This window comes from Haliotis asinina, chromosome 10, assembly GCF_037392515.1.
Source record: "Haliotis asinina isolate JCU_RB_2024 chromosome 10, JCU_Hal_asi_v2, whole genome shotgun sequence".
NCBI lineage: Eukaryota > Metazoa > Mollusca > Gastropoda > Lepetellida > Haliotidae > Haliotis > Haliotis asinina.
The window spans coordinates 6,867,650-6,883,614 of record NC_090289.1 but is presented as its reverse complement, the minus strand read 5'-3'; the positions used below and the strand labels follow the sequence as shown (position 1 = coordinate 6,883,614).

Genomic DNA, 15,965 nt, shown 5'->3' with positions numbered 1-15,965 from the left:
AAAAGTACAATCCCATATGGACAGTGCTATGTACACTACAATCCTGTATGGACAGTACTATGTGGACTACAAAAGTACAATCCCATATGGAAAATGCTATGTACACTACAATCCTGTATGGACAGTACTATGTGGACTACAAAAGTACAATCCCATATTGACAGTGCAATGTACACTACAATCCTGTATGGACAGTACTGTGTGGACTACAAAAGTACAATCCCATATGGACAGTGCTATGTACACTACAATCCTGTATGGACAGTACTGTGTGGACTACAAAAGTACAATCCCATATGGACAGTGCAATGTACACTACAATCCTGTATGGACACTACTTTGTAGACTACCAACCTTTCTCGACATTACTATGTAGACTACCAATTCTGTCTGAACAGTATTATGCAGACAAAGCCTGCCTCTGCAGTACTATGCAGACTTGAAACAGGGTTGTACAGTACTGACACTCTGGCACACTAACCTGTGGCATAAGCTTGTTAAGGATGAAGACAACTATGAGAAGCGAGGCAAACACGCCCACCGATATACCTGTGCCATAGTGAAGAGCAACATTTCTGGAAATTATGAAAAGGATACCTGTAAATTTATTATATATTAAAGGAAAATATTCTAAAATAAGTTAGACACTGCAACAGTGTACAGTAGTTACACAATAATTTACAATAAACATCCTTATTTATTTTCAACAAACCAGTGGCACAATCAGGTGTGATATGGCACTAGACCATACTGTTATTCCTTACAATTGTTATTGTGTTGGAAGAATAATAGATAATCTGGTTGTTGAATGGAACACATCATCATGACATCCTGCTGGAGTAGACAAAATTCATTCTGAGTTTGATTGTGTTAATAAAATGAAAATCAAACTGGGTAAAATTTCACAATACCTGCTCCAAGATTTAGCATAGAAGAAGATGACAATGCCCAGGACAACAAAGAAGACATACCATAATTCAGGATCTGGATAGAATGAAAAAGACAACTGAACTTGAAACTCATTTACTGGTAACTGATAAGTAAGTGACAGAATAGGCATCAACATGCTTTGAACAGTATTTCACTTAGAATTCTGCACTTCAAAGGTAGCAGATGTCTGTTTGAAAACTGTAACCAGAGGTAGGGAGCTAACATGAGAATCATCACCGATTTATCTTGAGTCCTACATTTGAGGGTCCCTGGTCCTGGGCCCACTTGCACAAAGCGATTTTAGTGCAACAGTGATTGTAACTCCCATTCTCCAACAAAGGCTTAAGATTGTCTTAGTACTAAGATTGCTTTGTGCAAGTGGTGACTGGCTACAAAATACAAGCTGAGAAAATGAGGGGGGTGCCCAGACACTTAAATATGATTATTAATGCTATATTGTAATATTGTTGCAATTCCGATACGGTTATTGTATTGTGTATCATGATCATCACATTGCTACAGTAATTAAATAGCAAACAATACCATACCCCGGGCAGTAGCAGATGCAGTGATAACTAACTGTTACTAGATTGAAATTCTTACAAAAAACATTCAGATTTTTTCTGTTTCCTTGTAGATACGCTAATAAATATTGCTGCATTTATTGTTCATTTTTATGAGTTTTAGACACAGGAATCTGTGTCCCATAAATCCCTGATCATATACTGAATAAATCCAGAAATACAACCCACATCCAACAGAGCCTGGCCTTACAATAAAGGGAGGCAACTCTGCAATGACTCCTTAAAGGACACTCAACAGCTTCTGGCGCCTATGGTCTCACAGTGAAAACTACTACATAAATCATAGACAGAACTGTTCCAGAAATACTAAATTCTGATAACTTGTTAAACATAAGAGAGTTACGGAATCATCAATCTTGACAAATTCACATAGAAACACGCAAGAGGAAAACCATGTGTTTGCTCTTTTGATGACAACCAAGCTAGAGAATACACATTGTCCTTTAAAAAGTGGTCACATGTAACATGTTGTATTTGGGATTACACTCTGAGCAAGGCACCTAATCGCCAGCAACATTAGCCATTTGACCAACTAAAGAACAGCAACTCCCACAAATAAGAAAGTCACAACTTGTAGTCTACATCACAGACTCTGTGTATAGCTCTGACAAAATTGAAATGAGTTCCCTGGATGGAACTCAACCTAGCAAAAGCAGTACGATTTGTACTTTACTGAAAACGTGTAATCCTAAATACATGTATATCATGTAACACAACTGGTGATTATGAAGGTATTAAAGCATACTAACTCTTTATTTTGAACTCAACAGTGTAATTTTTGCTTGAGGCAATACCAAGACAGCTAGTATTGAAAGGTAAGAAAGAAAACTCTTCTTTCATTCTCCACCAGTTCCACAGGCTGACGTAGCTGGACTTAAAGTGCTCCTTCACATCAGTAAGGTTTTCACCATACACATAGTTAAAGTCCTGGTGAAGCTCAGATTCCAAAACCCGGATCTGGAATCACAACAACAGTTATGAACATACATTCTTTTCAAAAGATCTTCATCCACAACATAACTTTAAGAATCTTGCTTCGGGTCTGTGTAAATTTTCATTATTTTGCCCCCAATTCTTAATGTTTGAATGAAGGTTTATTAGCTGGGCAGTATGTTTCACTCAAGTGCTCAAAAATCTTAAGGAAATATATGGATCTCATCAGCCATCACACTATGATTCTACCACGACTCAAGAAAATACTGGATTCTGATTGGTTGTTCAGAAAAATCAGATGGCATCAATTCTGGATTGACACTATCTGATTTTAGGCCGTTTCACCGTGCATTAACAAGTCTTATAGTGAGAACTACTTCCATTTGACCACAATGATGGCGGGTCATAACAACATCAACTCCATGGATTTTGACGCTGACTCAGGAATTTGCCACATATGCAGTTCGAAATTTTTGGATTGAATATGCATCTGATTTCACGGCGCTTCACTATGCATGTATATACAACATTGTCGCGCTACTTCAGCTTGACCACCAACATGACTGACATCAACACAACAGACGTGATGGAAATGCTGATAAGATACATTTATTCAAACTCTAAAAATACAATTACATGACATTTCCTCCACAGTTATATGGGAATTTCACTATCATATTACCCTCTATTATAAAAACATTCAATTACAATACACATCAAACTAACATAAACAATATCTAACACATAAATCAGAATGCCTTGTCAAAATACACCACTATCTATACAAAATTGTGCATCAAAATGATAGTAAACATTTACCTACCCGGAAAATGGTATATAAGTAGTATAGGGAATGACAGTTCTAAAACACTTTCAAGAAAAGTCTCTACAAAGCCTTATTTACTAAATAAGGCTTTGGTTGGGCCCTTAGCTCTTGCTACTATTACCCCTACTACTTAACGTGTGTTGGAGGTAACACTGTGCCGTACAGTACGATCAATAATTCTTCTCTTACAAAACCCCTACCCGGCCCATCCCTCAAGTAGTACAAGTTAGGTTCGTCGGCTTTCATATCCACTTTATCTATGTTGTAAGTTTTGACTGACCATATAGGATCGGTGGCCCGCTTACGACTATCACCCTCGTGTTCCCCCGGCTGGTATAGATACATTACCCCTACTACTTAACGTGTGTTGGAGGTAACACTGTGCCTATGTCACGTTTATATCGATGAAACAGTTTAATGTGAACCGCCTACGATCACTTTGGTGTTCGTAATAAAGGCTTGCTGGGCTTTTTGTATCCCCTGTTCTATGTACTTTTTTTTCTCGTCCTCGCTGATAGCAGACTTACGAGACTTGGACCGAATATCTTGTTTCATTCCGTTATATTTTGTGAGTTCAGAGAGGATTGAACGAAACTCCTCTTCTGAGATCTTACTATCAGAGAGTGCCGTGGAAATACGCTCACTCACTGTGTTGAGCTTTGCTTCGGCCAGAACCCTGATCTCGTCGTGTTTCAATGCCTTACGATGCAGTCTGCGTGATACTAACTTAAGCGCCAACCCTGCCAACCCTGCCACCCCTGCCGTTATTTCAATACCTAGCACTATAGGTGCAGCCACGATGGTAGCTAACAACCCAACGCCTGCCGCCCCTAGTCCCATGCTGGTTGCCATAAGGGTAGTGTCAGCCCCGTCCACGATATTGAAAGCTCTATTATACTTTTTACATAGTGCTTTCCGCGTGTCACGGTCTTGTTCTAGTTGACGTTTCACATCACATAACTGCCTCAAGCGGAACCCATCTACGGTTTCCAGCGTCTTCGCTACTTCCTCTACGACTGGGTACAGACCCATCCTATAATGTATATTTTGAAAGATATTTTAATTGGGTTTCAGTTAAAAGTCTATCAATGAATTTGAAGTCTACAAGTTCTAGACTACTAGTCAGGGCAATAGGTGAGAGGCTAATAGAATTTCCTGTTGTAATAGAAACCCCACGGAGGCTTATTAAGTGGTTTATAGGACCCGTGGTATCCCGTTGTATAACAATACGACAATATTGGTCTATGTAAGACCAGCGTATTGACACCCCGGGTAAAATTTGGTGTACTATTGGGGAGGTTCCATGGAATAAAGACGTAAAGAAGACTTCTATGATGAGGGTGAAAGGGGAGGATATTCTATCAAGATTACTGCTAAATGTTAATTTATTGTTTGGATAAGCACTTAACCCCTTTTTTTCATAACCAGTAGATGCTATGTGTACTAATGCCCTCTCCGGAATGAAATCCCCGGCCCAGATACCGTTGTTCTTAATCTTAGAGACAACCCCATTATTTAATGTGATATAAGGTGAGGTGAATGTTAAGTTGATCAGCCATTTAGGTTCTTTTAAATCTGGTAACGGCACCCGTCTGTACACGTTGTCTTTGAAGTGCAGGATATATAATTCATCTTCCTCACCAGGCTGATCGAATCCCTCCGTATCTCCTAGGTCGTTAAGTGTAGTGTTGGGACGATGACTGGTCATTATTATACTATTACGATATAATTTCCAACTGGTTTTCTGATAATAGTTCAGGGGTGAACTTCATACCCATGAAGTGTATGTTGTTAGGCAGGAAGATATTGATTAGTGATATCTTGTTTTCCACGATCACGTTGACCCCCTGCAGACTGGTCTTGGAGCCGACACCCACCCGCACGTAAACATTGCAAACTTGATACTGATGTTGTTTACCCCACCCGAGTTTGATCCCCTTCACGATCTCGACATCATTCCCCGATGGTTCCCCTAGGTAGACTTTGATGATCAGTGTTGAGTTTGCCGGTAGATCCTCTAGTATAGTGACCACACCTTCGAATTCAGACACCAACTGCAATTTCACGTTTTGTATGGTCGGTTTACTCGATAGCATGTGGGCTGCTATAGTGTTGACTGGGCTGACGACTACGCTACATCTCTGAGTTGGGACGTAAGCCACGAGCAGGGTTCCATTGTTCACAACTTTGTTTAGGTGGTTGTCTTTGTTATCCGTGAACACGTAGGGAGAGACGAGTCTAATATTGAGAAACCAGTCGTCGTTATCGGGTAACAACACCCACTTGTCATCTTCGGTGAAGACGAGCATATATGGTTTGTTTCGGGCGACGGTAGTGCTTTCAACATCGTCTAAGTCGAACAGTTTACCCCCGAACGATGGGTATATTATCCAATTATTATTACCGGTGTTGACAAGGGCGTACTTAGTGTTGATTTTTGCTCTTGTGGTATCTACTATATCACTTAGGGTTCCACCGGAGACTTCAACGCGTTTGTAAATGTTGTTTTTCAGTTGCAAGGCGTATGATTTACCATCTACTCCGGGAGTGTCGAAACCGCGTGTGTCTCCGAGGTCGGAGATCCCGATATTGACGCATTTTTTCACTCCGGGCCCTTGTGCGCTGGTCATTTTACATGAAGCGTTAAGCTGAGGTATCCTATATTTACAGGATTATGATTTATATCTAACACCGATATTGTCAGCTCAGGTATGTTGCCCTGGGTTAATCTCTTATACTGCCGTGGTGAAAACGACTCGGTTCTACCGTCGTTGTATTTCTCAGTTTTCACCGGCACTGCTCTCAGTATAGTGGAAGGGTGACCTCCTTGAATGTTGTACGTTGTGCTCACCTGACCGAGATGAATGTACAGCTCTCGGTACGGTACTAGGTCGGGTAACTTCGTGCCTGTGACGGTTGTTGTTGGTTTTATCTCGTCAGGAGACATACCGAGTATCCTCGCTAATGGTCGGCCGAGCCTCAAGGAGGTTCTTCCGTTGTTGATTAACACCACTGTGCCGTTTGAGTCGTTCATCTTGAGTTCGGCTCCCAGGGGTTTGAAGACCTCGTCGTTTAGAGAGCACACGCTGTAGTAGCCGTCAGTTATCTGACTGCGAGCCCCACTGACGAACAGCTTATTGTTGCTGGCGTTGATGTTAGTCCATTGCGGTAGGTAGGTGATATCGCAGAGTGCGACTTCAAGTTGGCCTGACGTGTTATCGATCGCGTGCGTCAGCTGAACGGCCTCACCGCTCGTTATTCCTGGAAGTATTATGTACATATTATAATATATAAATTATATATTATAATATGGATTTAGCACACTTGAAAATCGTGGTGGAAGGTAGTACGGGGTTTAAAACAACCTTTATTAATATCTTTGAAAACTATGTCGTGTCCGTTAATAACGCGCAGGCGGTGGTAAACTGGAATCAAAACCCAATGCAGTTTTGGCAGAACCAACTAAACTTTGCTGTGTGGTGTGCGACGACAGGGTCGGGTGTGACACCAGACTACGGTATAGACGAACTGAGTAAGGCGGTTATTTTGTTTCATATTTATTATCAAACGAGACGAATATTGAAGGAAATAAGTGCTCCTCTTCCCCAAGATAAAGCGTGGAGTATGACGAATAACCCCTATGATAAACGCGCTTATGAACGTGTTTGTGGGGAGTTTGAGATTCCAACGAATAAAGACTTTCGCCTTCCTGGTGTGAACCATGGTCTCGGTATAGTTCTCGTGTACTTCTACAGGTCCGGAACATATCAGGCCGGTTCTAAAGATGGTTCATACAACCCACACCGTCATACATTTACAGGCCCCACAACGAATGAAAAGATCCATGTCAGCTGTATAAAGCAAACCAATCCTGATGCAGCCACAGCCTGGACTAAAATGATCTCAAAAACATCGAAAGAATTCACTCGTGCTGGTACAATACGCTTGAACGACTCGATTCTAACGTACGTGTGGGCGCTGTTGGGTGCGCAGTCGATGACGCGTTCCAACATCCTAGGTAAGGGAACTGCTTACGACGCTCAGAAACAGTTCGTTTCCAACGTTGAGGATGCTATCAATTCTCCAGTTGATCTCCCGCGGGCCATCGACCGTTACCAAAACGTGTTAGAATATGCCAGATCGAAAGTCAATTACGTGTTTGGCGTGGGGCTGTACATGGCTCCGAGTGATATGCAACTGAGAGTAAAAAAAGTGGTGGGTTATAACAACAAAATAGTCATAGCCACGGCGGATCAAAAGTTGGGTATCAACCCCGATATTAACACCCCCTATATCCCACACATCCCACCACGTGAAACGGGTATAGTGGCGCCACCCCCGGAGTCTAAAGTTCATGTGCACCCCACACACCCCCATATTCATGTGGGGGTACCCCCCTATCAGCAGCATATTGATAATAAAACGGCCCTGGCGGTTGGTGGGGTAGCTTTGGGACTTATTTGGTTAAAAATTTCTTAGCCGCTACGTACACCAGACCCGCCACGGCGACGATGGCTGCCCACATGTTTTGACGGAGCCACATGGTAGTTTTAGCCAGAGCGCCCAACAACCACGAGACGATGCTACCCAGGATACCGGGAAGGGCTTCGGCGGCTTTACCAGCTAGTTTAGCTAGGTGTTCCCCTAGTTTTTTTATCCAGTCTTTAACCCCACCGCCTGTGGGAGTTCCGCCGCCGCCTGCAGGTCCCACAGTACCCCCTGTCAGTGACACCACCAGGGTTGATATGATGAAACCCAATGCAGTCAGAATGCTGGCGATGGTGATCCCTTGCTCCCGGAACAATATCCGAATCCTGTTGGCTAAAGTTGTATCCTCGTTCAGTATTCTATCGATTGTTTCCCGAATGCGACTGATCTGGGATCGAAGCTGTTCACGATTCAAGGAAGCGGCTTCCAATCGTGTACGTCTATCGTCTTCTAAACCACGTAGTCGTTCATTGATACGACGCTTCATATCATCGTTTTTAGCTTCGGTGAGTTTGGTTTTTTCCTTAGCGATGTGCTCGTCGATTTCGTTCAGTTTCCCCATGTTGTTCACGAGTTCTCCACGCACGCGTTTCACGGCTTCGTCTAAGCCGTGCAGTTCCCTTACCGGAAAGTCAAACCCCGGTAACGGTTTGTCCCAGTAGGTGCTCAACAGTTTTTCTATGCTGTCCGAGGCTTCTGTAGCACGCTGTGGTGTCATTTCATCTCTAGTGGTGAGGTGGGATCTGGTAGCTTGCAGATCTTCTTTAACGGCCTTAGGTATTGCACCACCGTAATCATGCATGTTTAGATGTTCACGGATAAATTCGACACCATGGCGTCTGGCTAGAGTTGACAAGGCCAGTGGTTTTTTATTGCTCTTGTTAAAGAGGTCAACCCCGGGTTAGACTTAAGGCGTAGAACACCCTTTGTATCAATAAAAAAATTCTTATGGTATCGACCCTGTGGTTCAACGTAGTTTTTATCTCTTCTTAAACTTTCGTAATAATCATTTACCGTTGTTTCCAAAAGTTCTTGGTTCAATGGTGAACTAGTAAATGAGGTCTCCTGCTCATCAGATGCCTGGGCACTAGCGCCCGGCATCTCCGTCATATCTATGTCTTCATCCATTAGTATTAAAAATATATTTCATTTATATAACAATGTACGGCAGAAAATTAGATCCTTTCAGAAGATTGAGAGAGCCATTAGGAGCCAGAGCCGTGCGCCAGTCGGTGACCATCACCAACAATCCCAGCAAGATTCTGCGTGCCGCTCGACTTCGAGTTGCTCACGGGACACGCGCCGTTTTACCAGGCCGCGCTGGGTGATAGGCTCGAATACGAGCTCACGTTTAACGACTATAGCAAAGTAGTGCGTACGCCGAACGGTGATGAGGCCAGTTATACCATAGACAACATCTCTCTGGAGTTCGACATGGTCACTAGCCCGGAGCTGGCCAGGCAGGTTCGAAGCCAGTACTCTGGGAAGATGGCTATCCTGTACGATCGCGTACTAAGGCATAGATCAGTCGTGCGAGATAAGAGCGACACTGTGTGGAATATCAACCTGAACGTGCCGGCGCGATCGATGAAAGGTATCCTGGTCGTCCCCGTGGAGGATTACGAGCCATTCCGGAGGGACAGCGAGAAGTTTTTCAACCCCGAGATTGAAAAGGTGGAAGTGACCATCGAGGGCGTGCCCAACCAGCTGTTCAGTCATGGTATGAGACCACACCAGCAGTGGGATGAGATAAAAAAGCTACCAGTGGGGACCCAACATTATATAACAAAGGACCTGGACCTAGGCTCCGTGCAGATCGGTGAATACCTGTCCACCAAGTACGCCCTATGGTTGGACATGCGATCCACGGATGATGATAAACTGCACGGTAGCGGGCGCCGTATAGATAACGGCAGCGAAGGGATAACCATCCAGATTACTAAGAAGGCTCAACCCGCTGGTAAGTTGAAATTATATCTGTACGTTATTATGGACGCGCAACTTAATATAGACAATGGGAGATTCGTGCAAGCCATCTACTAGTGGGGGAGACCCCCACACCCCCCAGGGGTACCCACAACTACCCACTGACCCACACTGCGCCATAGTGTGCGGGCAGACTGGCTGTGGGAAGACCGTTTTCGTCTTGGATATGTTGGAGGGTTACTACAAGGATGTGTTCGATAACATCGTTATCATGTGCCCTACTCTGAGCATGAATAAAACGTACGCGCGACCTTGGGTGATGACGGACCCGGACGTACACAAAATCGACCCTGGAACACGCCTGCAGGACTGGTTGAAAGCTCTTCACGAGAAATTTAAAGGGGAACCGACGCTGTTTATACTGGACGACTGCAGCGCTAATCGCGAGATAACAAAAAAGAGAGACATGCTATCGTACCTGGCCTTCTCCGGCCGGCATGCAAATCACAGCGTCTGGGTGCTAACGCAGAAGTTCAACTCGGTGTTGAAAGACCTCAGGGAGCAGACGCGATGGGTGGCCTTATTTCACTGCAAGGACAGGGATTCGTTCGAGGAGTGTTTGAGAGAGAACGATGTGATGAGCAAATTAGAACGGGAACGGGTGAAGAAACAGCTCGCTGAAACTAAACACGCTAAGCTCGTTCTAAAAACCGACCAACCAGTAGCATATATAGTATGCTAAGCAAAGCTAAGCAAAGCTAAGCAAAGCTAAGCAAAGCTAAGCATATAGCTATGATATTTGAAGTGTTTGTTGTGTGCAACTTAACTTTCATTTCTCTGTGTTTTTTCTGCATCGGGTATTATATAGTTAAAACTAAATCTTACTTGTTATATTATAAGATGGAGTGTGAGGAATTGCTCGAACAGTTGGGGGTCTCCCCCACGCCGCCGGCAGGCCCCACTGATGACAAGCGAGAGAAACTGGTGGCGTTGGCTGTTGGCGGCAAAGCCAAACATTACTTTGGAGACTACACTCCGGATAAAATTCACAAAATGTCAGCCGAAGAAATCGATAAGCTGTACGCTAGATATGAGTCCCGGCTCGGAGCAGAAATGACAAAGACAATAGGATCGGCTATGACCCAGATATACACCGGTATTGTGTCATACTTCCTTCCCATTCCACCAGAGCGCCGACTTTACCTGTGGGAGGACCTCGAGAAAGACCCCTTTATCGAACACGCCGTGAGTTCTATCAGCTGCGGGCTGTACCACAAATATGGCATGTTGTTGGCTCCAGTGACGGCGGCGATTATCACGGCAAAGCATTGTCAATTTGAGAGAAAAAATAATAATAATAGTATAAATGGATGCTGCACAGGAAACCCCAGTGGGGGAACTGAGGGAAACCCCTCCCGAGGTGACGGTGGAGACGCCTTCACAGGAACCAGTGACCCCAGTGGGGGTACCCCCAACAGTAACCAGGCAGAAGAATCCTAAGAGAGTAGCTGCCGGTAAAAAACGGTGGTGTAACCAACATAAAGTGACCAACCCCCGACTGTTGTTGGTTGTAGGCGTAACTGCTGCCGTGGTTATAACATGGTTATACGTGGGGGTACCCTCCCACAGTGAGGAAAACCCTGGGGGTGTGGGGGGTACCCCCACGCCGCCGGCAGGCCCCACTGTCGACCCGCATATCATGTTATAATTTAAAATATTTTTATATATACATAATGTCTGAGGGGAAAACGTTCGTCAACGACGCATACCACGCCACAGTGGTCGCCAGTCTAGCAGTAGGGTACGCTCGGTTGACTAAAATGGTGCTTAAACAACCAACTATCAAGCTAGATTTCAACCTGCAGGATATGGGTATGCTCATAATGAACCTTGGTATGGCGATGGCCACAAAAGACATCCTAGTAAAACAAGGGATCATACCTGATAATATAATGAAATAAATATAGGGATGGCCACGATAGCTATGATGGTCGGTGGGGCGTTAGTGAATGCCCTGGCATTTTCCGGGAGTAATTTCCTCTTCTCGAAACTACGAGATGATCACGCGGCTGAAATACAGGAAGAAAGGAAGCGACACGATCTCGCTACTGAGAACTTACAAAAGGCACAGGCCGAGTACGCTAAAAAACGCCTCCAGAGGATCGATTTTATTAACGAACAACTCCAGCGTGAAAACCATGCCGTTCAAACATTCAACGATGTCGATGAAGCAATGAAAGAATACTACCTACTAACTGGTAAACGATTGGAACCGCTCAATAAACCCACACTCACTCAGTACTACACACCATCCAAGGGACAAATGAATCGTGAACTGGGCTTCATAGTGTTGGGTATAGCAGCTACTGCGTTGGTTGCGAAGCAATTAAATTAAATACCTATATAAGTAAACATGAGACCCGCTCCATACCGATGCGAATACATACTTATGGGGAAGACCGAGGCCTGTGGTAGGAAATGCAGGAATCAGGGGTTCTGTTGTTTCCATATGGGAAGTCCTAACTACACGTGTTCTGTGTGTGGTATCGGGGTTAAAGGGCACTACTGTCTATGTAAAGCTCACGGAGCGAATGTAGTCAGACATCAACTCATCTACGAGAATAAAAAGGGCTACATAAAAGAACGTAGGCGACTGCTCAAGATAGACTCCAAACTCAATACCAAATAAATGTTTTACTCATATACAGGAATACATGCACAAGGAACACTATATCCAACAGTGTGTGAAACAGCCACTTAAGGGTTACCTCCCTTTACTGTGAACCAATTAGACATTGGTTCTCTTAGGTGTAAACACTATGACTACTGTGCGCGAGCTGAAGCGGGTCGCAAAACAGAGAGGTGTGATCGGGTATTCTCGAATGCGGAAGTCAGCATTGTTGAGATTACTAGGTTTAGAAGCCCCTCCTACGGTAACACAATTAAAAGCTCAAGCAAAACAGCTTGGATACACGGGTTATTCAAACCTGGGGAGAGCCGGGTTAACAGCATTGTTATCACATGCCCCCGTAGCACGTCCCACTGTAAAACAACTGAAAGCCGAGGCACACGATTTGGGTTTAGGCGGGTATTCCCGTATGAGAAAACCACAGCTTGTAGAATTATTACGACAGAATAGAGCTATTGACCTACAGTTCGTGCGCACTGAGCGCGCTGTAGGCAACTATTTGAGAGGTTGGCGCATGCACGTTGATAGAAACATAGACATTGCAGATATCAAGCCTCTGATAGCTGATAAGGTCAACCAGGAACTAAATAACCTAGGAAGTATCAAGTTTCAGATCACAGTGAAAATGTCGCTCGATAAGCAGGTTGGGGGTCCCACTGAATATGTTCAGCCTTACTTCCGAGGTAAACAAGAGGTTGTCACACATACAGAGACCATTGACACATCAATCGATACCAGTTTTCAGCAGATACGAGAATACCTAGAACGCTACACACACTTGGGGTCCGGGTGGGCTGTAGATAAAATCGATAATGTCTATCTAGACATAGCTAACTACGTGCCGTTCAGAGGCGGGTCATACCTAGCCTTGCCTCCCTACTATAGGAACAAACATGCCATAGTAAGCGTTAAGAATAGAGGAAACGATTGCCTGAGGTTAGCTATCAGGTCAGCCTTATTTCCAGCTGACACTAATCCGAACAGGCCTTCTAATTATCCTCAGGATGATGGGCTCAACTGGGATGGTATAGATGAACCCACCCCCATATCCCAGATCACTAAAGTAGAAAAACAGAATAATATGGCTATAAATGTCTTTGGGCACGAAGGTAACAAAACAATAGTACACAGGGTCAGCCCGGTGAAGGATCGCCAAGTTATCAATATATTCATGATCCAACGAGGTGACAAGTATCACTACACGTGGATAAAACATCTCAGCCGGTTGTTGCACGACCAGTCGAAACACGATGGGGAAAAACACTTTTGTGTACGATGCCTACACGGTTTCAGTCGAGCTGATTTATTAGAATCCCACCGGGATGATTGCCAAGGTGTGGGGCAGACGGCCATACGAGTCGACATGCCTAAGGAAGATAACAAAATCCTAAAATTCTGTAACCACAAGAACCAAATGTCTGTGCCTTATATCATATACGCCGACTTCGAAGCCTTAGTTGTGGGGGATTCCCCCACACCCCCCAGTGGTAGCTTCACCCACAAGACACACGAGCATAAAGCCTGTGGGTTTGGATACATTGTAGTCCGTTGTGACGGGGAAACGAAAGCTCCGGTAGTGTATAGGGGCCCTGACGCGGCTGAAAGGTTTCTAAAGTGTTTGCAGGAGGAAGAAAAAATTATTAGGAATGCATTGTATAAAATCGCTCCCATGCGTCTGACCCAAGACGACAAGCTAGCTCACAAGCGTAGCACTAACTGTCACGTGTGTGACTCACCACTTAACGGTGATTCAGTGAGAGATCACTGCCACATAACTGGTAAGTATAGAGGCGCCGCTCACAGCGCGTGCAACCTCAAGCTTAAAATCAACCCTAAGACAATAAACATCCCCGTTGTCTTTCACAACTTGAGAGGGTACGACTCACACTTGATCATGCAGGCCATCGCGAAAATCGATGGTAATATAACGTGCATCCCCAACAACATGGAGAGATACATCTCCTTCAGCTTAAACGGACTTAGGTTCATTGACTCGTTTCAGTTCCTCCTGTCGTCACTCGACAGTCTGGTCAAGGCCAACAATACCTTCCCTATCACCGATCGATACACAGACGCCGAGACTAGACCCCTGCTTATGAGGAAGGGTGTGTACCCCTATGAGTACATGGATAGTTGGGTCAAGTTCACCGAGACCAGACTACCCCCTATTGACTGCTTTTATAGCAAGCTGAATGAGGCGTCCGTCTCACAAGATGATTACTCGCACGCGACTAACGTATGGAATAAACTGGGTTGTAAGAACCTGGGTGATTATCACGACCTGTACTTGAGGACAGATGTACTGCTGTTAGCCGACGTGTTTGAGACGTTTAGGTGGACGTGTTTCAAGCAGTATAAACTCGACCCCGCATGGTATTACACCAGCCCAGGTCTGTCGTGGGACGCCTTGCTTAAAAAGACCGGAGTTAATTTGGAATTGCTCACAGATTACGACATGCACCTATTCATTGAGAAAGGCTTGCGAGGTGGGATTTCCATGGCATCCAAACAATACGCGAAAGCAAATAATCAATACGTGAAAGGTTACGATCCTAACAAGCCAACCAATCACATTCTCTACCTCGACACAAACAACCTGCTGATGGAGATTCGAACCGAGGACGTGTACGAGGACATGAAAAAACACCTCGATTTATACGACACCAGCGACTACCCTAAGACCCATGCCATACACAGTACGGTAAATAAAAAGGTCCTAGGTAAGATGAAGGACGAGTGTGCTGGCACGCCCATAGCCGAGTACATAGGTTTGAGACCTAAGATGTACTCCATACTGAAAGCCGACAATAGTGAGATCCGGAAGGCTAAGGGGGTTAAGAAGTATGTGGTGAAACAAACACATCAAACACGCCAGATTCAAGGAAGCCCTGTTCAAGACCCGTACCTTTAGACATAAAATGAACACACTTAGAAGTGATGGACATAAGATATACGGACTGACTATAAACAAGACATCCCTGTCGCCTATGGACACGAAACGTTGGATAGCTATTGATGGGATAAACACATACGCGTATGGACATGAAAAAATTTGAGGCTATTTACTACAGCCCGCGTGGGTACTGGAAAGGAGCTAGCGCAGTAGATAAGCTAGCTAAAATAGCGCGAGTACCCCCGGAGGAAGCCAAAGCGTGGCTTGAAAAACAAGCCCTGTGGCAGATCTATTTGCCGGCACCACGCTACGTGCCTAGAAGGAGGTTCGGTATTAACATACCTAATAGCGTTCACCAGGCAGACCTACTGTTCCTACCCCACAACAAGAGGTACAAGTATGCCTTAACCATAGTGGACGTAGCCAGTCGTTACAAGGAAGCCGAACCCTTGACCACGAAAGATTCGGCCCAGGTAGCCAGAGGATTCGAACGCATATACAAACGCAGCCCGCTGACGTGGCCAACAGAGCTGCAAGTTGACCCCGGACGGGAGTTCATGGGTGCCGTGTCACAACTGCTAGCCAAACACGATACAAAGGTCAGGCGTGGCACGGCCGGAGCCCATCGCAGCCAAGCCATAGTTGAGAGATTTAATAGGACTTTGGCTGAGCGCTTGTTCGGCCATCAGTATGATA

At 44.7% G+C, this 15,965-nt stretch overlaps 1 protein-coding gene across 1 annotated transcript in view; it reads right to left on the bottom strand.

The window, feature by feature from the left end:
• Nucleotides 1–15,965, bottom strand: part of LOC137297991 (nuclear envelope integral membrane protein 1-like) — a 34,661-nt gene that overhangs the window by 15,166 nt on the left and 3,530 nt on the right. The window contains exons 3-5 of the mRNA XM_067830007.1: nt 2,264–2,471; nt 912–984; nt 482–575 (exon numbers count right to left, since the gene is read on the bottom strand). Coding sequence (XP_067686108.1) covers nt 482–575; nt 912–984; nt 2,264–2,471 — 375 coding nt within the window. The remainder of the gene's footprint in view (nt 1–481; nt 576–911; nt 985–2,263; nt 2,472–15,965) is intronic.